This window comes from Heptranchias perlo, chromosome 4, assembly GCF_035084215.1.
Source record: "Heptranchias perlo isolate sHepPer1 chromosome 4, sHepPer1.hap1, whole genome shotgun sequence".
Classification (NCBI taxonomy): domain Eukaryota; kingdom Metazoa; phylum Chordata; class Chondrichthyes; order Hexanchiformes; family Hexanchidae; genus Heptranchias; species Heptranchias perlo.
Window position 1 is genome coordinate 95933390 of NC_090328.1, and position 24950 is coordinate 95958339.

The window sequence follows — 24950 nt, forward strand, 5'->3', positions numbered from 1 at the left end:
ACTTCTGACAGAGGGCTCACCATCCGGTAGGCACGACATAACTATCCATTTTCCTGAGCAAAGAATTGCCTATGACTGCAATTTCTCTGTGACTTGTAAGCTGCATCTTAGTTCAAGCTGTGTTCTGTCTTTCTAGCTACCTCTTTTGGGACCTTATTTACTTCTTCATTAATGGTCAGTGCCTAAAATCTGTTCTCTTGGGTATCTTTGCAGGCTGTCTTGTTTTCCCAATCTTAATCCATCTATTTTTTCCACTTCCTTGCCTTCCTTCAGTGCTGGTCTCTGAAACATGGCAACCCTGTCCCCAATTGTCCTCATCTCCAGCTCTGATCCCAGATGTTTTGCTCTGATATTTTGTGATAGTCTGGACTTTTAACTGCCCTTTAACTCACTTAATAAGTCTAATAATATCCATTCATCTCCAACAATCACTTTGTTTATGTCTGTTCTCAGAATTGCAACATTTTATAAAGGACAATATCTTACTGTTGTTTTAGTTGCCCTTGATTTTGTTTTGAACTGGTTATATGTGGCCTGTCAGCAGATGTAATGACATGAAGTTTCCACTTGTAATGACATGAAGTTCTGCAAAAGTAATATTGTGCTGTTCACCGCTCAATGCTTTCATTTGTTGCATCATTGAAGAGGAACTGAGGTGCAGTTCAATGAAAATGGCTTCTCTCTGGCTGCTTCTAACGAACTGATTTAAATACGATACTGAGGTGCCTGAGAGATACATTGTGTACAGATATATTCTGGGCAAACTAACTTTTTGATTGTCAGCCTGTTGTAAGGAACTGGGATGAACATCATAAATTCATCAATAATCTAACCATGTAACAGTAAGATGAAATTCAAAAAACTCCATAGCCCAGTGATTGTTTAGAACATAGTTCTACCTGTCATTAGCAAGCTTCCACCTTGTGTTTAACATTTTAATGTTGAGGTGGCTGCAGAAAGGGAACTGTACTTGAGGTCACGGTGCTGTAGTGGCACAAATGAGCTTTGGTGAAGGAAGAAACAACTGGCATTTGGAGACTAAACATCAGCAGCTGCACGCTTAGAAATTGTGGCTTTCACACCAAGATTAGATTTAAAGCAAAAGTTAATCTCTATTTACTATTCTAAATCACCAGTATTGTTTATCAGCTCCAATTGACTGGGACCACTAAGGGATGCACAAGATAAGCTCACAGGTAATGGCAGAAATATTGAATCGTTAATTTGCCTCAGTATTTACCAGGGAGACTAACAAGGTGGGTATGACATTAGAATGATCAAAAAAGGTATAAAGACATTTAATAGGAAAGGGGGCGGATATAATTGATAAACTAATCAAACTTGAGATGGATTGCATCTGTGCATATTTAAAGAAGTTAGGGAAGAGATAGCAGAGGCACTATTACATATATATTAAAAATTCATTAGAAAATGGAATAGTGCCAGAGGACTAACAGACAGCTAATGTTGTTCCTTTATTTAAAAAAGGAGATAGAACAAGTTCAGGGACCTACAGATCAGTTAGCTTAATGTCGGTGGTAGGAAAGATAACGGAATCATTACTCAAAGATGTAATAGGAAAACATCTAGAAAATGAAAATATAATAAAGAGTAGTCAGCACGGATTTCAGAAGGGAATACCAATAATAGTAGAAAATCAAGGGGCAAAGGGAAGGGAGGAACTAACAGCAATCACTATCACTAGAGAAAAAGTACTAGGTAAACTAATGGGTCTAAAGGCTGACAAGTCCCCTGGACCTGATGGCTTGCATCCAAGGGTCTTAAAGGAAGTGGCCACAGAGATAGTGGATGCATTGGTTGTAATCTTCCAGAATTCACTAGATTCTGGAAAGGTCCCAGCGGACTGGAAAACCGCAAACGTAACACCCCTATTCAAGAAGGGAGTGAGACAGAAAGCAAGTAACTCTCGACCAGTTAGTCTAACATCTGTCATTGGGAAAATGCTAGAATCCATTATTAAGGAAGTAGTAGCAGGACATTTGGAGACTCATTATACAATCAAGGAGAGTCAACATGGTTTTATGAAGGGGAAATCATGTCTGACAAATTTATTAGAGTTCTTTGAGGAAGTAACGGGCAGGGTGGATAAAGGGGAACCAATGGATGCAGTATATTTGGATTTCCAAAAGGCATTCGATAAGGTGCCACATAAAAGATTACTGCACAAGATAAGAGCTCATGGTGTTGGGGGTAATATACTGGCATGGACAGAAGATTGGCTAACTAACAGAAAACAAAGAGTCAGGATAAAAGGGTCATTTTCAAAATGGCAATCTGTAACTAGTGGGGTGCCGCAGGGCTCAATGCTGGGGCCTCAACTAATTACAATATATATCAATGACTTGGATGAAGGAACAGAGTGTATTGTGGCCAAATTTGCTGATGATACAAAGATAGGTGGAAAAGCAAGTTGCGATGAGGACACAGTGTCTGCAAAGGGATATTGACAGGTTAAGCGAATGGGCAAAAATTTGGCAGGTAGAATATAATGTGGGAAAATGTGAAGTCATCCACTTTGGGAGGAAAAATAAAAAAGCAAAATATTATTTGAATGGAGAAATACTACAAAATACTGCGGTACAGAGGGATCTGGGTGTCCTTGTACATGAAACACAAAAAGTCAATATACAGGTGCAGCAGGTAATCCGGAAGGCAAACGGAATATTGGCCTTTATTTCTAGGGAGATGGAGTATAAAAGCAGGGAAGTCATGTTACAACTGTACAGGGTGCTGGTGAGACCACACCTGGAGTACTACGTACAGTTCTGGTGCCCTTATTTAAGGAAGTACATACTTGCATTGGAGGCCGTTCAGAGAAGGTTCACTAGGTAGATTCTGGGTATGGAAGGGTTGTCTTATGAGGAAAGATCGAACAGGTTGGGTCTATACTCATTGGAGTTTAGAAGAATGAGAGGAGATCTTATTGAAACATACAAGATTCTGAGGGGACTCGATAGGGTAGATGCTGAGAAGATGTTACCCCTCATGGGGGAATCTAAAACTAGGGGGCACAGTCTCAGAATAAGGGGTCGCCCGTTTAAGATGGAAATGAGGAGGAATTTCTTCTCCCAGAGGGTCACGAATCTTTGGAATTCTTTACCCCAAAAAGCTGTGGAGGCTGAGTCATTGAATACATTCAAGGCTGAGTTAGACATTTTTCATCAGCAAGGGAGTCAAAGGATTATGGGGAAAAGGCGGGAAAGTGGAGTTGAGGTAAAAATCAGATCAGCCATGATCTCATTGAATGGCGGAGCAGGCTCGAGGGGCCGAATGGTCTACTCCTGCTCCTATCTCTTATGGTCTTATGGAAAGTCATGCTTGACCAACCTTATTGAATTCTTTGAAGAAGTAAGAGTAGACCAGGATAATGTAGTAGATGGAATATATTTGGATTTTCAAAAGGTCTTCGGTAAGGTACCAAATTATAGACTCATGACTAAGGTCAGAGCATGTGGAGTCACGGGACAGGTAGCGAAAGTAGGAATTAAGGGTAGCTACTCAGACTGGGAAGCGGTTTTCTACAGGGATCAGTGTTAGGACCACTTGTTCACAATTTACACGATCTGGACTCAGAAATTGGAAGTACAATTTCAAAATTTGCGGATGACACAAAATTGTAGGGTGAGGTTAATACAAGGAAGAATGCGTTAAAATGCAAGAAGACATTGATAAACTTCAGAATGGGCATGTAATTGGCAAATGAATTTCAACATAGATAAGTGTGAGGTGGTGCATTTTGGTAGGAAGAATAAGGAGGCCACATACTGCTTGGATAATAAACCTCTAAATGGGGTAGAGGAGCAAAGGGATCCCTGGGTACAGATACACAAATGACTAAAAGTAGAGACACAGGTTAATAAGGCCATTTAAAAAAAAAAGGCAAACCAAGCATCGGGATTCATTTGTAGAGGGATAGAATTGAAAAGCAGAGACGTTATGTTAAACTTGTATAGACCCTTGGATAGACCACACTTGGAACATGATGCACAGTTCTGGTCTCCATATTATAAAAAGAATATAGAGGCATTGGAGAAGGTGCAAAAAAGATTCACAAGGATGATATCAGAACTGAGAGGATATCCTTATCAGGAAAGGCTGAACAGGCTGGGGCTCTTTTCTCTGGAAAAGAGAAGTTTGAGGGGTGACCTGATAGAGATCTTTTAAGATAATGATAGGGTAGAGGTGGAGAAAATGTTTCCACTTGAGGGGGATCCAAAACTAGAGGTCATCAATATAAGATGGTCACTAATAAATCCAACAGGCAATTCTGGAGAAACCTCTTCACCTAAGAAGGAGTGGTAAGAATGTGTAATGTGCTACCACAAGTAGTAGTTGAGGCAAATGGCATAGATGCATTTAAGGGGAACCTAGATAAGCACATGAAGGAGAAAGGAATAGAAGGGAATGCTGAGGGGTAGATGAAGTATGGAGGGAGGAGGCTAGTGTGGAGCATAAACGCTGGCATAGACCAGTTTAAACAAAAGACCCGCCAGTTGGTAGGTCTCGGTAATTAAGAAGCATACTATTATAAACTGCTAACAGTGGCTGTGACTGGAATCCCAAACGTATTCCTCCTATTTACTACTGTATTCTCAGCAGAACCGTAAATATTTATAGTGTAGAAGGAGGCCATTTGGCCCATTGTGTCTGTACTGGCTCTTTTTCTGGAACAAACCAGAACTAATCCCACTGTTGCTCTTTCCCCATAACCCTTTATCTTCCTCTGCTTAATATGTTTATTTGTTCTTCAGTTTAAAAAATGCAGTCATCTCTGCCTCGACTACTCCCTATGGCAAAGCATTCCTTGCTCTAATAGCTGTCTTTAAAGACATTTTTCCTAACCTCACTCATCACTAACTCTCCCCAAGCAGAGGAAATAGTCTTTACCTAGTTACCTTCTAATATTCAGTTATAATGTTAAAAACTTCTCTTAAATCTTTTCTTAGCCTTCTCTGCTTCATTGGCAATATTCACAGCATCTTAAGTCTCTCCATGTAGCTTCTCTTTCCTGGTGAATCTACACTTCATCCTCTTGAATTTACATTATGCTTCTGTACAAACTGTTGATACAAAAGTCTACACATAATGTGTTTGAGCCCACATTGAAATAAAAATAGGGAGATAGTAGAATTGGGCTAATTGTTCAAAACATATTCAGCATCACAACTAATGGGGTGTCTGTCCTCTGTGGCCAATGTACAGTTGCACATCGCATCTGTTGCATTGTCATCTGAATTCCAAGGTTGGATACCAAGGTTCTAGTTAGTTGGATTAACACCAGGTTCAACATTTTCAAAAGCTCATCTCAGAAAATCTGTTAACCCTGACGGGCACAAAGCTACTCAAGTGTCTATTTGAAGAGCTAGCTGCTCCTTGGTGCATCTATCTTAACTCTCTGCCAACTAATGTTGTCCCATCTGAGTTAAGTGCAGCAAAAATTGTGCCTACCCACAAGAAGGAATCAAAGTTAAATGCATGGGGTGGATCTCCGTGTCTTTCACACATGTACTGCTTCATTCTCTCTGAAGACTAACACTAGATGAGACAAAGCTTAGCTTTGAATTGTTAATGACAACGACAACAACTTGCATTTATATAGCACCTTTTAATGTAGTAAAACATCTTAAGGCGCATCACAGGAGCATAATCAGACAAAAATTGACACCGAGCCAAAGAAGGAGATATTAGGACGGGTGATTAAAAGCTTGGTCAAAGAGGTAGGTTTTAAGGACCATCATAAAGGAAGAGACAGCGGTGGATAGGCGGAGAGGTTTAGGGAGGGCATTGCAGAGCTTGGCGCCGAGGCAGCTGAAGGCACGACCATCAATGGTGGGGCGAAGCAAATGGGGGATGTCCACGAGGACAGAGTTGGAGGAATGCAGAGTTCTTGGAGGGTTGTAGGGATAGGTAAGGAGGGGCAAGGCCATGGAGGGATTTGAACACTAAAATCGAGGCAATTATAGACCAGGAGCCAATGTAGGTCACTGAGCACAGGGGTGATGGGTGAACGTGTCTCGATGCGGATTAGGATACAGGCAGCAGAGTTTTGGATGAGATGAAAGATGGGTGGCTGACCAGGAGAACAGTGAAATACTCAATTCTGGAGGTAACAAAAGCATGGATGAGGGTTTCAGCAGCTGAGGCAGGGGCGGGAACGGGCAATGTTACATAAGTGGTAGCAGGCGGTCTTTGTGATGGAGAGGATATGGGGTCGGAAGCTCAGCTTGGTGAAATAGGATGCCGAGATCGAGAACAGTCTGGTTTAGCCTGACACAGTGGCCAAGGGGGATAGAATCGGTTGTGAGGGAACGGAGTTTGTGGCAGAAGACGAAGACAATGGTTTCAGTCTCCCCATTGTTTAATGGAGGAAATTACAGCTCATCCAGAACTGGATGTCTGACAAGAAGTCTGACAACACAGGCTGTGGAGGAGTTGATGGAGATGGTGGTGACGCAGAGATGGGTATCATCAGCATATGCGTGGACGTCATGTCGTTGGAAGATGTCGCCGAAGGGCAGCATGTAGATGAGCAAAAGGAAGGGTCCAAGGACAGATCCTTGAGGAAGTCCAGAGGTAATGATGGGGTTGGAAAAGAAGCCATTTCTGGAGATGTACTGGCTACAATTGGAAAGGTAAGTGGAACCAAGCGAGGCTGTCCAACTCACCTGCAATAAGAAGGAGAGGCGTTGGAGGAGGAAGTTGTGGTCAACCGTGTGAAAGGCTGCCGACAGGTTGAGGAGGGATAATGCACCGTGGTTGCAGTCACATAGGATGTAATTTGTGACTTTGATTAGGGGTACCGCAGTGCTGTGGCAAAGGTGGAAACTGATTGGAGAGATTCAAACGTGGAATTTTGGGGAAAGTGGACGCGGATTTGGGATACTTTATTCCACAATGATGAATGCATTGTAGAACAGCAGATATGATCAGAGTCTGTGTTCAAACGGTACTATTTATGTCTGCGTGACTACATAAGAATACTGAATAATCTGCATTATCCCACTTCAAATGGGTTGCTTTGCTTGATTTTAGACTAAATTCCTCTCCATTCAGTTCTACAATTCTGGGCAGAACTCTCTCCCTGCAGTCTCTTCTCTTTTTAACTTGCCTTGACTGCCTTTTTGGCATCTGTTTTTAAAAGCATGCCCCTTTCACAGACCGGCAGCTATCAAAGGGTTTTCCAACACAAAGAGGCATCTTTCTGAATATCCAAACAAGGTAACAAATCCCCTATTGCTTAGTCTCAGGGAAAAACAATTTCCATTAGCATATTAACCACATTTTTAGAGCACCTTGATATTATTGGGAAAATAAGTGGTGAACATCTGGAAGTAAGGCTTCATGTTTGATCCCGGTCTATGGTGAGAGGACACTGATTTAAGAAAGGAACCAGAGGGGAGATGAGAATTTTTTTTTATGATATGGAATGCACTGCCTGAGGGCAGATTCAATAATAACTTTCAAAAGGGATTTGGATATATACTTGAAATGGAAAAATTTGCAGAGCTATGGGGAAAAAATGGGGAAGTGGGACTAATTGGATAGCTCTTTCAAAGAGCCAGCACAGGCATGATGGGCTGAATGGCCTCCTTCTATGCTGTATGATTCTTTGATTACAAGTGTAAATAATAAATCTGGTGTAGTACATTGAAATTTGTAATTGGAGTAAGATTGTAATTGTAATATTTGTAATTGGAGTAAGATTGATCATTCATGGTAGTTAACTGCCTTAACTTTGCATCTTTGTCCAGGCAGAAAATCTGAGCTGCATATATATTTGGAGGATACCCTGCTGTTGTACTCTTCAGTGAGTAGGCAGATCAGACTTTAAAACCAACTAAATGCTAATCATTTTGTGTTTAAACCTTTTTCATTTTAGAAGCTGTTTGATTTCTTTGGAAGGATTTTGTCCATTTTTCCTTTTGTTACTGTTAAGGAAAATGGTATTGTTTCTACAGCATGGAACTATTCTAAAATGCTTTTAAATATTTCAGGTGCTGATTGTGTTTGGAATTGTCGGTCTACTATGGCTGTTGATTATGAAGAGCTGCTTAAACACTATGAATTACAGGAAACTATTGGTGCAGGTATGTCTTTCCATGCAAATTTGGCAGTAAAATGATGCTGTATAACTTTCTACCTACAGGGGCACAGACTGAGATACAGTACTGGTATGCCCTTGATATCAGTACCAGCATTAGGGGCTTCACTTTAAATTTGAACAAGTGTAGGTATTGAACACTTTTTTAGGAAAGGAAGTGAAATCAAAATGGTAGATTTTTAGATTGTTCATCAATCCAGTGCTGACTACTTTGCAAATTTAATTTAAGTAACCATGAATTGATTTTATCCCAGAGAGTTCAGCCCTTAAAGCTCTTCATCCTGTGACTGAATGCACTGTTCTGAATCTCTAAGCTTCTCAGGTGCAGTCTGTTTTCTAACTGGTTTGATTTAAATTAACTTTGCCAGTTACTCTTTTCTGAGGTCTCCCCTAACTCCATTGCTATGCAATTTTAATAACTTTTTTTCTTAAGTAATTTATGTCTCTTTTTGGCCTTGACTCTGTTCCAAGGTTTATTTGCACTGGAATCCCATCTTAATATTTTCTGTGTTTCAATTTACTTTATTTCTGTTATGTCTTTTTCTTTTCTTTATTTACATATTGTCTCCTCATTCCCTCTCTATGTACTTTTGCTTCATTGGCACTCTAAGATTTATTTTTATCCAACTAGATACACATACTTCTGTATTTAAGTTATCCTCTGTTTAGAAAGAACATTCTTCAGCTGAAATATGAACTAATCAGCTGTGATTCTATGTTTTTTTTTAAACTGGTTCTCTATTCGGTTAGCCAGAATGGTCGAGTACCAGGTTTCTTATTTGTAGTTGCTAATTTCTTGGCTTTTGTGCCTTACTTCATCTGCTTCCAGTTAGTATGGTTCAGACCTCTGATCTATTTTTGCTCTTGTAACTGTCTGTTAGAGATGTCCCCCTTTGTAAGTAATTTTATGCTTGTTTTACCTCTTGTTAGTTGTCCATTGTTGGTCTTCAGTTCTTAGTTTTCTCATGTGTTGTTTATAATTCAGTCGTTTTTCCAGACTGTTTCCAGGTTCTTAATGCCCCAGTCTTGCACACTCAACTCTATCCCTAGGTGACTCTCTTTTCTGAAGCAGATTTACTGATGTAGTGCAAATGTTTGGCACATTCCTGCTTCTGGTAGGGTGTTCTCTTTTTTCAGTTTTCACCATTTCTTGCCTCCTATCCTCAAATGGATCCTTTGCTCATGTGGCAGGTAAACACTGATATGGATGGGTGGGGTGAATGGCCTGTTTCCATGTTATAACTTCTATGTATTTTAACATCAAACTAAACATACAGACAGGGCCTCTGGTTAACCTCTTATCTGAAGGATGATGTCTGCGACAATGCAGCACTCCCTGAGTATGACGCTGAAGTGTCAGCCTATATTATATGGTTCAGTCTTAGCGTGGAACTTGAACCCACGACCTTCTGATTGGGAGGCACGAGTGCTACAACTGAGCCAATCTAGCACTGTAGGGCCAAAACAAGTTGTAATGGGCTCAAATAAACATTTTTGTTAAATTACTAATTAAATATTTGATTAAATGTGAGTGAAATAAAGGCAGTAAGAAGTATCAATGAGAAACTAATAACCAGCAGGGAATTGGGCAATCAAATCTGACTTTTTTTCACCAATCAAATAATTCAAATCATTTTTACACAAAGTTTTAAATTGCCATTTTCTTTCTTCACTTGGGTCACTGCATCAAGCTTGAAAGAACATTTATAATATAAACAAATAAAAGTTACATGTTTCCCTACATTACAACAGTGACTATACTTAAAAAATACTTCATTATCTGTGGAGCGCTTCAGGTTGTCCTGAGGATGTGAAAGGCAATATATACATCCAAGTTATTTTTCTTCACTTTACACGATTCTGATAAAGAGATCATCAGACCTGTCCATAATATTTGGTTATTTTTTAGAAATACCAGCAACAAATTTTCTCTCACAGGCCTGTCCTTCTGTCTAGAGTTTACAGCTTCAGTTAGAAATTTCACCTGGGTCTTGCTTGGCTACGGAATTTTAAGCTGCTGTCTGAGAGATGCATCATGGACGATGTAGTTTTCATACAGCTCTTGTGCACTACAATACCCAGAGTGCACCACAAACACCCATTTCACATGACTACCAAGTAGAAAATTTACAAGCAGCAACTGTGAGGCATAACCTCGCCAGCGTTTCGAGCGGGGTGGCCATCTTGTTGGCCCCGACTTTTCAGCCGGAGATCTTGGGGGTCAAGGAGCCGGTGCCGGGCCGCTTGCTCCACGTAACGCTTCGCCACGGGGACGTGCCGCTTCACCTGGTGAACGTGTACGCCCCCAGGTCCGAAGGCGAGCAAGTGATCTTCTTTGAGGAAGTGTCCGCTTACCTGAACTCCGTCGACGCCGGCGAGTGCATTATCCTCGGGGGGGATTTTAACCGTACCCTCGAGGCGAGGGACCGCTCCGGTCCCGCGCGTGGCCGAACGGCGACGGAGAAGTTGAGGGACCTGGTCGGGTCCTTCGACTTGGTGGACGTCTGGCGGAATCTCCATCCCGACTCCGGCCAGTTCACCTTTGTGAGGGCCGGAGGGGGGAGCTCCAGAATCGACCGCCTGTACGTTTCGCGGGCGTACGCCTCCTGCGTCCCGTCGGCCTCCATCCGGCCGGTGTCGTGCTCGGACCACCACCTGGTGTGGATGGAGCTCGCTCTGCTCCGCGCCCGGTCTGGGTCCGCGTACTGGCACTTTAACAACCGGCTGCTGGAGGATGCGCGGTTCCGGGACTCGTTCCGTCTGTTCTGGAGCGACTGGAGAGGGAAGCGGGGAGGCTTCTCCTCCTTGAGGCTATGGTGGGACGTGGGCAAGGCTCACGTCTGCCTCTTCTGTCAAGAGTACGCGAGGGGGTCGACTAAGAGGCGGGAGTCCGAGGTCAGGCGGTTGGAGCAGGGGTCGAGTGCTGGTCATAAACCAGCTGATGGCCGCCATGTTGTGGTACCGGTTGGTCACTTTGACCCCACCCCCCCGAGTTTGTCGCCAAGATTCAGAAGAAGTTCGTCGACTTCTTCTGGGCCAGAGGGATACACTGGGTCGCTGCCGTGGTCCTGAGTCTCCCGCTTAGGGAGGGCGGTCGGGGCTGGTGTGCGTCCGCACCCACGTGGCAACTTTCCGCCTTCGGACGCTGCGGCGATACCTGTACGTTGAGCGTCCTCTTAGATGGCGTGCGCTGGCGACGTATTTTTTCTGCCAGCTGCACGGCCTGAACTACGACACGCAGCTCCTGTTCATCTCGCTGGTGGGCGGCCGCATGTCTTTGCAGGAGCTGCCTGTCTTTTACCAGGATCTGCTCAGGGTCTGGAACATGGTTGCCTCCAGTCGGAGCTCTTGCCCGTCAAGGGTAGCGGCCGTCCTGCAGGAGCCGCTGCTCGGGAATCCGTTCCTCCGCGATATCGGCTTCGGCCACTCGCGGCTGTCGGTGCGGAGGGCCGTGGCCGGTCGGGTAACCAGAGTCAGGGACGTCCTGGATGGCGGTGGGTCGGGTTGGTTGGAGCCGTGGGCGCTCGCCGCACGGATGTCCTCGTGGCGTGCCGGGGACGCGGCCATCGCCATCCGGGCGTTGAAATCGGCGCTCGGCCCTGACTCCACTCGGGATGTGGAGGCGGCTCAAGCGTGCGGAGCCATCCCGTCCGACCTGACCCCCGTTCGGACGGAGTTCCTCCTCGGCGCCAAACCCCGGAACCTCCCTCGGGGGGCCGCGCCTCACAACTTGAGCCGTCTCTCGGAAATTCCCTCCGTGCCGTTTCACACCGCGCGGAGGGATTTCCTGTACGGGCTGCTCCTGCACACCATCCACTTCCTCGCCCTCGTCTCTCGCCCGGACACGCCCTGGCGTGACATCCTGTCGTCCGGCGGAGACAGGGGTCCCCAGTGGGAGGCTCTCTGTACAGGGGTCCTCCCGTGTTACTTTGGGGATCTGGGGTGGAGGGTGGTGCACGGAGCAGTCGCGTGCAACCGGCGGTTACGCCATTTCACGGACACCCAGGCCGCTTGTGATTTCTGTGGCCTGGAGGAGTCCGTGTTCCATCTGAACACTGGGTGTGCGAGACTGCAGCCCCTGTTCCATTATTTGAAGGGGCTGCTTCTCAAGTTCTGGCTGCATTTCAGTACCACGCTCCTGATCTTTGGCCGCCCGGTGAGGAGGGGGGCGGGCAGGTTGGTGGACGTTCTCGTGGGCCTGCTCCTGGGCCTGTCCAAGGTGGCCATCCACAGGTCTAGGATGATCGTGGTCCGTGGGGGCGGTCGCTCGGCCTGTCTGCCTCTCTTCCGCGGAATGCTCCGCGCCCGGGTGGCCCTGGAAATGGAGCACGCGGTGTCTGCCGGTACGCTTGAGGCTTTCCGCGACCGGTGGGCACCGCAGGGGCTGGAATGCATCCTGGACGAGGATAATAAAATTTTAATTTGAACACTTGGTTTTGGTTTGTTTGGTTTTAGTATTTAAGCACACCCCACACCCCCCCTTCTTATAAAAGTGGGGCCTAATACAAAAAAAAATCCGAAAGTGTCAAAAAAAAACTGTGAGGCATGGCCATTGGTGGGGAGAAACAACATCAAATAGAGATTTAATTTTTTTTAATAGGTTAAGTAACTTTTTTTGTTTGAGTTTTTTTTTGTATTGCTGTGGAGGGCTTACATTTGCATCGGCACTAGCGGGGGATGTTTATTAAATGCTTTGTTGATTCCAAATATTGTAGCCAGTTAGCCAGCCCTGTATTACATAGAATGTACAGCACAGAAACAGGCCATTAGGACCAAAAGGTAGTGTTTATGCTCCACACGAGCCTACTCCCTCCCGACGTCATCTAACCCTATCAGCATATCTTTCTATTCCTTTCTCCCTCGTGTGTTAATCTAGCTTTCCCCTTAAATGCGTCTATGCTAGTCGCCTCAACTACTCCTTGTGATGGCGAGTTCCACATTCTAACCACTCTCTGGGTAAAGAAGTTTCTCCTGAATTCTCTATTGGATTTATTAGTGACTATCTTATGTTTATGGCCCCTATTCTGGTCACCCCACCCCACAAGTGGAAACATTTTCTCTATGTCTATCCTATCAAGCCCTTCCATAATCTTAAAGACCTTTATCAGGTCACCCCTCAGCCTTCTCTTTTCTAGAGAAAAGAGCCCCAGCCTGCTCAATCTTTCTTGATAGGTATAACCTCTCAGTTCTGGTATCATCATTCTATTAAATCTTTTTTGCACCTTCTCCAGTGCCTCTCTTTTTATAATAGAGGCTAGAACTGTTCACAGTATCCCAAGTGTGGCCTAACCTAAGTTCTATACAAGTTTAACATAACTTCTTTGCTTTTCAATTCTATCCTTCTAGAAATGAACCCCAGTGCTGGGTTTGCTTTTTTTATGGCCTTATCAACCTGCATCGTTACTTTGTGATTTGTGTATCTGTACCCGGAGATCCCTCTGCTCCTCTACTCCATTTAGACTCTTATTATCCAAGCAGTATATGTGGTGCCCTTATACTTCCTACCAAAATGTAATACCTCGCACTTATCTATATTGAAATTCATTTCCCAATTACACACCCATTCTGCAAGTTTATTAATGTCTTCCTGTATTTTGTCACAGTCCTCCTCGATATTTACTTCACCCCCCAATTTGGTGTCATTCGCAAATTTTGAAATTGTACTTCCGATTCCTGAGTCCAAATCGCTTATGAACAACAGTGGTCCCAGCACCGACTCTTGTGGAACCCCACTTCCCACCTTTTGCTAGTCTGAGTAACTACCTTTAACCCCTACTCTCTGATTTCTGTTATGTAGCCAGCTTGCTATCCACTCTGCTATTTGTCCCTGACTCCACATGCTCTGACTTTCGTCATGAGTCTACTGTGCGGTACTTTTATCGAAAATCAAAATATATTACATCTACCGCATTGCCCTTGTCTATCCTTTCTGTTACTCCTTCAAAGAATTCAATCAGGTTGGTCAAGCATGACCTTCCCTTTTGAAATCCATGCTGACTATTCTTTATTATATTTTCGGTTTCTAGATGTTTTTCTATGAGGAAGGACTCCATTATCTTTCCTACCATTAACATTAAGCTAATTGGTCTACAGTTCCCTGAACTGGTTCTATTTTTTTTAAATACAGGAATCACACTAGCTGTCCACCAGTCCTCTGGCACTATTCCCTTTCCTAATGAATTTTCATATATTGTATTAGTGCCTCTACTATCTCTTCCCTAACTTCTTTTAATATGCATGGATGCAATCTATCCGGACTAGAGGTTTTATCCTCTCTAAGTTTGATTAGTTTATCAATCATCTCTTCCCTCCCCTGCCCCACTTCCTATCTTAAATGTCTTTTTTTAAATCTCTTCTTCTTATGTCATGCCCACCATCTTAGTCTCCCTGGTAAATGCTGAGGCAAAGTAATTATTCAATATTTCTGCCATTTTGCTGTTATTACCTGTGAGTTATCGTGTGCCATTGTTGCCTCTAATTAGTACAGCTACTCCACCCCACCCCCCCACCTTTTTCCTTCCCTATCCTTTATGATTATGTTATAGCCTGCACTATTTAGTTGCCAGTCCTGTTCTTTGTGTAACCATGTTTGTTATTCCTACTACATCTGGTTCCTCACTACGGATTATTGCCTCAAGTTCCCCTGTTTTATTTTGGACGCTGTGTACATTGCTGTACAGGCAGTTTAATTCATCTTTAATAGTTCCTTTTACTTTATTTTTAACAGTCCTTTTATACTTCTGTTTTATAACTGTATTTGTTCCATGACCATTTATATTATTTTTATTCCTTACTCTGGTCTGACCTTTACACTCATCTTCTGTTTCTTTTATCTTTTAAGCTTTTGTTATTGCTACCAGATCCCTCCCCCCATTTTGCTAGTTTAAAGTCTTATGCACAGCCCTATCTATCCTTTCTGCTAGGACTCTGGTCCCATTCGGTTCAGGTGGAGCCTGTCCCAACGGTACAGCTCCCTCCTATCCCAGTATGGTGCCAGTGTCCCATGAAATAGAACCCCTCCTTCCTATACCACTCTTTCAGTTACACAGTCACCTTTCTGATCTCCCTATCCCTATGCTAATTAGCATGTGGCTCGGGTAGTAAACCTGAGATTACCACCCATAAGGTCCTGTATTTTAATTTAGTTCCAGCTTCTGATATTCCCTTAGGAGGACCTCCCCCTTGTTCTTCCTTATGTCATTGGTGCTGACATGGACCACAACAACTGGATCCTCCCCCTCCCTTTCCAAATTCCTCTCCAGTTGCTCCTCGATGTCTTTTACCCTTGCACCGGGTAGGCAACCCACCCTCTGGGACTCTGTCATGACTGCAGAGGACGCTATCTATCCCCCGATTATAGAATCCCCTACAACCTTTCTGTTCTGAACCCCACACCCCCCTCTCCCCCCTTCCTCTCTTTGGACTGCCTCATACTCCATGGTGCAATGGTTAGCATTCTGGGCATCATCCTGCAGCTTCATCCTTATCCTCACGGATGTCAAGTACCTCCCACCTGTTGGATAGGACCAGTGTCTGTGGGACCTCCTTCTCTACCTTCCATTTCCTTATGAGTCGGAATGCCTCAAGCCAGAGACATTTATTGCAGATGTGGCAATCTGGAACAGTCTCGCTGTTCAAACTCCCACATATTATAGTGCCGACGCACAGCCTGTATTGCCTCTAGATTTTATTTAATTAATCAGTAGTTTATTTCTAGGACTAATGTAATCTAGATTTCAAATGATTCTATTTAGTAAATGGATTTAGCTTGATTTCAAAATAATTAGTAATTACTTAGACTTTTAAAAAAAATTATATATTTTTCATTTAAGTTTTAAAAGTTGATAGATTGGTTTATAGTTCCTTGGTTTAAATTGCTTAGCGCCTCCTTCCTCCTCTGCACCTAATTCCCAGTTCCTCAACCTGTTCGCAATTCACTCTGACTTTACCAACCTCTGTGCTTTTGCGAAGATCTTTGTACCAAATACATTTCCGACACGCCCTAGTTACAATTGGTTAGTCAACTTCCTGCCTCAATAATTAATACCTAGTCAGAACCTACTTACAGCTGATTGTCTGTTAACTATTAACTGCCACTGACTTGCCATGTTGAATAACCATATGTTTGTGCTGGCCATTGGCAACTCAACCATGGTAAAAACCTCAGCAGTCCTGCACCAATGACTGCTTCATCAGGAACTATAAATTCACCTTGAGAAATAGAGAAGGAAAAGAATCATCATGAATGAGAAAAAGCAATTTTTTTTGTGTGTGGTAGGAGGCAAGAATAAGCAAATTACTTGCATGTTTAACAAGTATTGCAAATTTACCATAGGAGGTAGAACAAAAAAAGTGTATCATGTCAACAACTGGGAGTAAGAGGTTTTGGGTAGAGAAGAACAGATAGTTATTTGCATCTTAAGTTTTGTAAAGTGATTAGATATTAGATATATTCATCAGGTTTATCCTTCACTATCAGTACAGTGTAATATTTTTACCTCCTCACTCATGATTTATGCTTCAGTATATTTGCTGTATTACAGTAGTGGACAAGTTATTACAATTTAGGCTGTAGCAGGACTGCAATAAACATTAGAAATTGAACTCCAGTGCCAGACTACCTGTGCACAATGGTGGATCTATCCAATGAATTAAAGCACCAGAGAGGTGAAGCCTGACATTCTGATGTCGTCTGTTAATCATTCCTTCCAATGGTTCTTTAAAATGTTCTTCCAAAAGTATAAGAAATATCATTTTAAATATTCTAAAAGATAAAATAATGAGCATGGATGGAGGTCATGTATTGCATAATGACCTGATAAAGGACATGGGGTTGAATTTTCAATGCCACCGTTTTTTCGGAGTTTCCACCGCTCTTCTGCCAGAGTTCTGGTGGATAAGCTGAAGAACCCCTGTGGAAATTCAACCCCATGGTATAATCTCTGAGCTCTTGGAAAAGTACCATGTTGTAAATCTATGCAACAATTCATGTTGAGAATGATGGGCATTGTCTTGTGGGCTGAGCTATGGTGTAAAGAGCATAAATGCAATATTTCAAAATGTATTGTCTGGCCACGGTGTATGCTGCATTGCAAACATTGCTGGAATGTACAAATCTAGCAGAAAAATAGGTGACTTTTGGAATTCTGTTGATTCAGCTCCCTCACGTGGCCAGTCTCAGTAAAATTTCACAGATATTGCTCCCAGTACTTACTGTTTAATTAGTGTTCAAACAAAAAACTGGAGATCCAAGTAATAGATTGAAGTTATTTCTTTTTTTTAAAAAAAGTTACTGTTTTACGGCATTGAACTACTTGATTGCAATTATAGGTGGTGGATTAGTACCACCGAAAGCTTGAAGGCAGTCATGTTTCCCTTTCAAAATCCTGGAATTTTCACATGTAACTTTATCAAATCTCAAACACTTTTATATAAAGAAAAAATGGAGCTCTTTCCCCAAAATGTTAGGCTTGTGGAACTTTTATACCATGACAACTTGAAAGGTGAAAAGCTTCCAGCAGTACAATGACAGTACATTCACACACAAATTTAGGGTCCCTGGCAAAGTGGTTTCAGATTTTTACTGACTCTAAACCTGTGGCGTGTGAATTGCAGGATTTTGGAAGGAAACATTGGCCCAGAAAATGCTGGAAAAATAATGGTGAATTAACGGTGCCCGCTATTATTAGTTTGCAAAAAATCCAGCAATGCGTGGCGAAGAAGAGATACGCCATAAGTTCCGATTCTTCTGGACGATTTGTACCGCTCCGTCGTTCAGCTCAACAAAAGTGGAAAAAATTGCAACCTTGCCTTGAGCCTCTCCATTCAAATTAATTGCATGTCATGAAATTGCTGGATTTGCGCTGTAAATGCGAATTAATCTCGCCGCCGCTGTTTAGGGCTGGTAATTCATATCGTAAGGACCCTGTTAATGTGATTTATGGTCCTGACATGGACCTTGGAGGCCCAGAAAGGGAACAAATGAAGCTGTGGAGTCTCACTCCAGCAGTTAGTGAATTGTTCCTAGAGGTTTTTAAAACTTTTTTATTAAATTTGTCTTGGCAGTATTTTGGGGGCAGTCTTGCCATCCACACTCCTGTTAGTGTTGAAAGTCAATAATTTTCAGGATGCAAAGCTGTTTTGACACTCAAATGCAAATTAGATAGATTTCTTTCAGAAAATAATTTTGGGATACAATATGAGTCAGAACATTTGTACATTTTGCACACCTACCCTGCCATTCACTCATTATTAACTTAAGGACCAATACAATAATTCCCTAACGCAACTGGGTTACAATGTCCTCTTCTTCAGATTGTTCTTTTTAATCCTTTTCCTTTCTGACTTTTTTCTCTCTCTTAATCCACTCTCTTTATTTCTCTCTTTGTATCTAATTTGACTCTAATTCACTCTATTTCCTTCTCCATCGTTCGCTCTGTTTCTTTAAATTTTACTGGTTAAGGAGATAGACCATTGGGCAAGACATTCATGAGGTCCCAGATGTGATGTTGATATCACTGCGCCATAATCAATTCGCATTTTCAGCAAATTGCAGTGCAAATATAATGCGAACTGAAGGGTGAGGAAAAAAATCCAATTCACGTTACTCGCTGCGCGATGTGCCATTCCAGCAATTTCTGGGCCAATATTGCCTTGAAGTTTTTAACACTGTATTCATACATGCTGAAGTTCAGTTAGTACTAGCACCCAACCAATTTAGCTGGGAACGTTTTCTTGCCACTTGTTTATTGTCCCCTTCTCTACACTTCCTGCTTCTTCCATCAGATGCAATGCTGGTTAAATTATGCTGATTGTACACTTGTTGGATAATGCAAAACACACAATTACCTTTAAACTTAATAATTTATGTTCAAAGTTTAGAACCAACTGACTTGTACGTTACCAGACAATATTTTCTGAAAAATTAGTTCCTAAATTCTTTTAAGCTTTGTACAAACAGTTTAAAAGATAAATTGATAGGAAAACTAAAGTTCATAAACAGTTGCCGTTGTCAATTAAGATAACTTGTGTATTGCTTTTTGTTGCACAAATAACACTGCTGTAATTTAGGCTTTAGGTCCCAGTGGAAATGCACAAACCGGTTCCAATCTGTGCTCCTGTCTAATACAGGGCTACTTTGTTTTTATGAACTTATGCTTTTAACATCTGTGAATTAGCTATGATGCTAAAGCTTTAGACACAATGTTCTATAGTCATGCAGGAAATATTGGATAATGTACAACACTATTGTCCCTAGATAGATAACACTCCTTAAAAGTACCAATGTCATTAAATATATATAGTGTACATGTATCAGCTAAGGTTTAACATCCTGACTTGTTCTCCAATTGAAGTTTTTTTAACCATTAGTATAGTATATAGAAGATAAGTTGGGCAATCCCATAGGATCCCCACAAAGACACTCAGGATTCTGACCTACTGTGAATCCCTGTGATCTGAACAAGCTTCTAAAACTGAAGCTTGGGACAGTCATGTGTGGAGCTGTCTACAATCTAACTGGATGTAAGGGATCAACTGAGTGCCATGGATCAAAGTCAAATAATTGAATCAGAAAGAACAATTCTTTCAAGGCTTCAGACTGTAGGTACTTGATATCGCTATACTCTGGGTGAAGGATTGCAAGTTATTGGACATCCTGATAGATGTGGAGGGAGTACAAGATGGAACTTTTATGGGACCTATTAAACCTTAGGACACTTCCTTACTAGGCAATATTTCAGGTGTATCCGAAATGTAGTTGGCGTCTTTGTTTTTTCTGACAATTTCCCCCACCTTGCTGGTCTGTTCTACAGACGCCTCTTCCAAGTGGCCATTCTTTGTGAATAGCCTGCTGACATTTATTGTAGAGGTTCACAGTCACTTGTGTGGATGTCTGGCAAGGACGCAATTGGACTCAGAAGTGGGAACCTTGGCCTTAACCTGGCCTGTGTTTTTTTCCCCCTCTTTCTTCCCTTTCTCCTCGACTGTGGGCAGTCAGGCCAATTATAGTGGCTGAATTGCTGTCCCAGCTGAGATTAGTGAACTCAGCACATATTGAGGATTGAACCTGGGGCCTTCCTGGTTGGTATGGCTCAGCTACTTGCTGACTCACCCAGCTGAAATAGTGGAAGGAGCCAATGGTTTTTGTGTTCTAAAGGCATTGTATCTAGGTGGAGCTGCAACCAATGCAGTGTTAATTTTTTGTTTACAGTGGAGCATTACAGCATCAGTCTCTTAATGTTAAAAATCATGCCGTCGGGAATGCATGACCAGCCTATGCAAGCAGGAAGAATCTCTCGCTGCACAAATGAATACCCCATGACCCCCACCCCCCACCCAACCCTCTATCTGCTTCCCTGGCTGGACAAGATTTCAGCCAAATTTCATGCTCCCCTCTCTCTTCACTGATCAAGGAATGGAATCCCAAAGGAAAGATACAGTGGGTGAAAAGTAGGGGATTTCCGATATTGAAATGAATTGCTGAGGCTATGCTATCCTACTACTCCTACCTGGCTGTAGTAACCCTCTCTCCCCAACTGCATTTCCCATAAATAGCACTCTTTCCCCACTGGCTGTATTTCTGTTCCCCTGATGGCTGGCTGTTCTATGTCTCATTCCCCCTACCACTGCTGATCTGAATTCCCCTCTCCTCTCCTTTCCCTTCCTCTCCCACTCCCCTGCATTTGTTTCCATTATACCCCACTCTTTAACCCTGATGACCTGAAAATTCAAATTGGTCTCTTACTAGGCATGTGTAACACCACAGGCGATGGTCTAGTATATTATAAAAACATTCAGGAAAACTGTAAACTACATGAGGGGTAGTTCATGTGAGGTGGGAAAGATGATCCAGAGCTTTGGTATTGCAAGACACCTTTGGACCTGACATTCCTGTTACGTGAAGGATAATGCTTTGAGTGTAAAGCTTACTGGATCTTGGAGAAATATCATGTAAATTGTATGGATTTTTTTTCCCCTACAGGGGGGTTTGCTAAAGTAAAACTGGCTTGTCACATCCTGACGAGGGAAAAAGTTGCTGTGAAGATCATGGACAAAGAATCACTTGGGGTAAGTTCATGGAAAAATAATGGAAGGATGATGTAACTTGAAGTAGTTAACTCCTCCTCCTCCCCTAAGATTTTGACTGATGTTGAGATATAGTTTTGAGGGTATCTTTAAAGACTTAAGTTGACACTGCCTCCTCATTTCATTTAGACCCCTTATTGTTGGTCAAACAAGGCTTTTCATCCTCTCAGGCCCAGGCTGGATTCAAACGCAGAGTTCATCTGCTTCCACAGAAAAACAGGTGTCTTGTGGTATACATAGAACCATTTAGACAGTGACTATAGGCTAAATTAGGATCGCTCAACATGTTTGTTTGATATTCCTCAATTTACTATTTTAAGAGGTGTTGGCCCATTTAAAATAAAACTGGTTAACTTCTGTGTTGAGAGATAGGAATCCTGTACAAAAGAATTAAACATTCTTCTGCTATTATCACCAACCATATTTTCCAGGTTTGATATCTTTTTAACTGGTGAATCTCTAATTAAAAATTAAATATTTTGGGATGGCTGCGCACGGAAGAAAAGGAGAAATGCTTCAAACTTAATGTGCTACTTCCTATCTAAACAAAGTAGATTTCCCCAATTTATATATTTTTCTCTGGTAGACCGACTTGCCTCGTGTTCAAACAGAAATTGAAGCAATGAAGAATTTGAGTCACCAGCATATTTGCCGTTTGTACCATGTTATAGAGACAGCGCAAAAAATCTTCATCATCCTGGAGGTAACTATCTGAATAAAGAAATTGAAAATTAAATGTATGCATTTTTTACTTGAAACTGAGAAAATAAATTCTCGAGTTTGTTGATCTATTGATGAGGACAATGAAGAATGTAGGGAGTGATTGAGTTTTCATTCTAATCTCAAATGTATAGTATTTAATATAGGTCTTCATTTTTGTCCCTTTCCCCTCCCCGTCCTCAACCAAAAAAAAATTTGGCTTCATGTATTTACATACGAAAATGCAAGAACGATACTAGCTCCTTCTGCTCCCTTCCCAGCTTGACCCTGTTTTGCTGGCTTCCTATTTCCCTGGTCTAAATTCTAGCTTGCTCTTCCTACTCCCTGCACCTGATTTCTGCTTCTAACCACTCTGCATGAAATAGTTTTGGAATCAATAACCTATGTAGATAGTGGTTGCACATTTGGTTTGAAACAACTCAAAGCATTTGGATGTCTCCAGAGTGCCTGGACCAGATAGAGTTCACGCCAGGGATGCGTTTACATTACAGCATGATCACCGATGTGATGTAGTTTCCACTTCGAACCAACACTAATGTTGTAGTGCAAGTCCAGAATTGAGGCCTGCTAGCACCAACTGGAGGGAGACTTATTGATGGACAAAGCCTTGCATCACTTCTGTTTGACACCACACGGAGTGCAAATCCAGTACATTGTCAAACCAAGTATAAAAATAATCTACCTGCAATTAATTTAAATATTCAAGTGTAGGATGGTGTCTCCTGTGATGTCCAAATATTTAAAGTCTGTTAGCCTTAGCTCAGTGGTAGTACTCTCTCCTCTGATTCAGAAGGTCGTGAGTTCAAGTCCCACTCCAAAGACTTGAGCACATAGTCTAGACTGACATTTCAGTGCAGTACTGAAGGAGTGATGCACTGTTAGGGGTGCCACCTTCTGGATGAGAGGCCCCGCCTGCCCCCTCATTTGGCCGTGTAAGATTCCGTGGCACTATTTCGAAGAAGAGCTGGGGAGTTCTCCACGGTGACCTGGCCAATATTTATCCCTCAACCAACATCACTAAAACAAATTATCTGGTTATTATCTCATTGCTGTTTGTGGGGCTTTGCTGTTCAAAAATTGGCTGTTGCATTTCCCTACATTACAACATTGACTACATTACAACAGTACTTCACTGGCTGTAAAACGCTTTGGATTGTCTTAAAGCTGTGAAAGGCACTATATAAATGCAAGTTCTTTCTTTAACTGCTGGGAGAAGAGCTCTGTGTACATGTGTAGGCAGTCGTGCACAGCATTGCCTCTCCGGGAGAGCAGTGTTCAAGTTTCAGCTAGGCAGTATAAATTGGGTTCTGCTTGGCCGAAACACAAACTCCAACTATCAGTTTCCGGTCAGTGGTTGTAGTGTGAATGAACCCTAGAATCCTTAATGACGACAATGAGATGCCTGAGGCTATACTTAATTTTACCAGGAGCTCTATGCTTATGGGCTTTGTATTCAAAAACGATGAGTTCTTAATTCAGGAATCGTAGAACTGTCTTTTGGCTGAATGCCTGAAGATTTTGAAATTGTTGGTGTTTACTTAAAAACATGAGATCATATGGGGAAATCACTATGGGTTTGGATACAGCAGGACACGTTCCATGAACAAATTTACTATACATCTTTTAGTGGGGGATCAATTCAGGGACACTGTCCCTTCAATGTTAATATTACAGATCCGAAAGTCATTGCCTTGCAATCAAAGACTTTCAGTCTGGGGTGGATCTGAAAGAGCAGTCAGAGATGAAAGGTTGGTATCTAATCCACTGCATTGCCCAGTCCTCTGTGGAACTACTTTAGGGAGCAGTACTACAATACTAGTTCAGGTCCTGGGTGCTATAGAAACTACCTCATTTATATTATCAACTGCTACACCAACCAACCAGAACAAAATAGAAACAACTGTCCAAACTTGCAATTTGACGCTATGAATCTGGCCTCTACACCGCCTTCCAATGGCTGGGGAACATTTGTACAAGACATTAGGTAATGATGATTTGGTTTTGATGGACCTGCCAATGACTGGCCTAATCCAGTTGCCATTGTTAGTTGCTGGTGTCAAGATTTGCCATGTCTTCCCTTTGATCTTCAGCAAAAGAAAGTAAGAGACTTTTGTTGGGATTGTTTCACTCTCCATAATGTGAGTGAAAGGGGTTTCAATGCTTTAGCCATACTCTAGATTTAAAAAAAAGTATTTTCTTTCAGCTGTGGAGCGCTATCATATTTTTCTGTCCTTTGATGATTGCCAAGCTTCTGGGGGTCCACAGAGCTGGGCTGTATAATTGATGATAGAGACCCTCCTCAGTTCCAGGAAAACTTCCATTATCTGAGTTTATTCCATCAATTGGCAGAAGTTTGTGAAGTGGTACGTAGCTAGGTCTATTCAACTTGCCATTGATGAGATTTGTTAGACTTGATCTCTACAGATATTCTAGAATATATATTGAGGGCAAAATACTGCAGATGCTGGAAATCCGAAATAAGAACAGAAAATGCTGGAGGAGCTCAGCAAGTGATGCAGCATCTGTGGAGAAAGAAACAGAGTTAACGTTTCAGGTCGCAAGACCTTTCATCAGAGCTGGAAGATTTTAGAGTTTAACATTATCCAGCTCTGATGAAAGGTCTTGCGACCTGAAACGTTAACTCTGTTTCTTTCTCCACAGATGCTGCCTCACTTGCTGAGCTTCTCCAGTATTTTCTGTTTTTATTCTAGAATATAAATCCCAGTACTATTCCAAAACATGTGCCCACCATTACTGCTGTGAGCACCATCGCAGACTTTCATAGATCATTGGGTCTGATTTGGTAAGTTCTCGTCCATTGTCTTGCTTCATGTTTTTTTTTATTCGTTCATGGGATGTGGGCGTCGCTGGTGAGGCCGGCATTTATTGCCCATCCCTAATTGCCCTTGAGAAGGTGGTGGTAAGCCACCTTCTTGAACCGCTGCAGTCCGTGTGATGAAGGTTCTCCCACAGTGCTGTTAGAAAAGGAGTTCCAGGATTTTGAACCAGCGACGATGAAGGA

At 42.4% G+C, this 24950-nt stretch overlaps 1 protein-coding gene across 1 annotated transcript in view; it reads left to right on the top strand.

The window, feature by feature from the left end:
• melk (maternal embryonic leucine zipper kinase) overlaps window positions 1-24950 on the top strand; it is a 114293-nt gene that overhangs the window by 7361 nt on the left and 81982 nt on the right. Inside the window, exons 2-4 of the mRNA XM_067982241.1 lie at window positions 8016-8108; window positions 21105-21190; window positions 21795-21911. Of these exons, the coding sequence (XP_067838342.1) occupies window positions 8048-8108; window positions 21105-21190; window positions 21795-21911 (264 nt within the window). The 5' untranslated portion in view covers window positions 8016-8047. The remainder of the gene's footprint in view (window positions 1-8015; window positions 8109-21104; window positions 21191-21794; window positions 21912-24950) is intronic.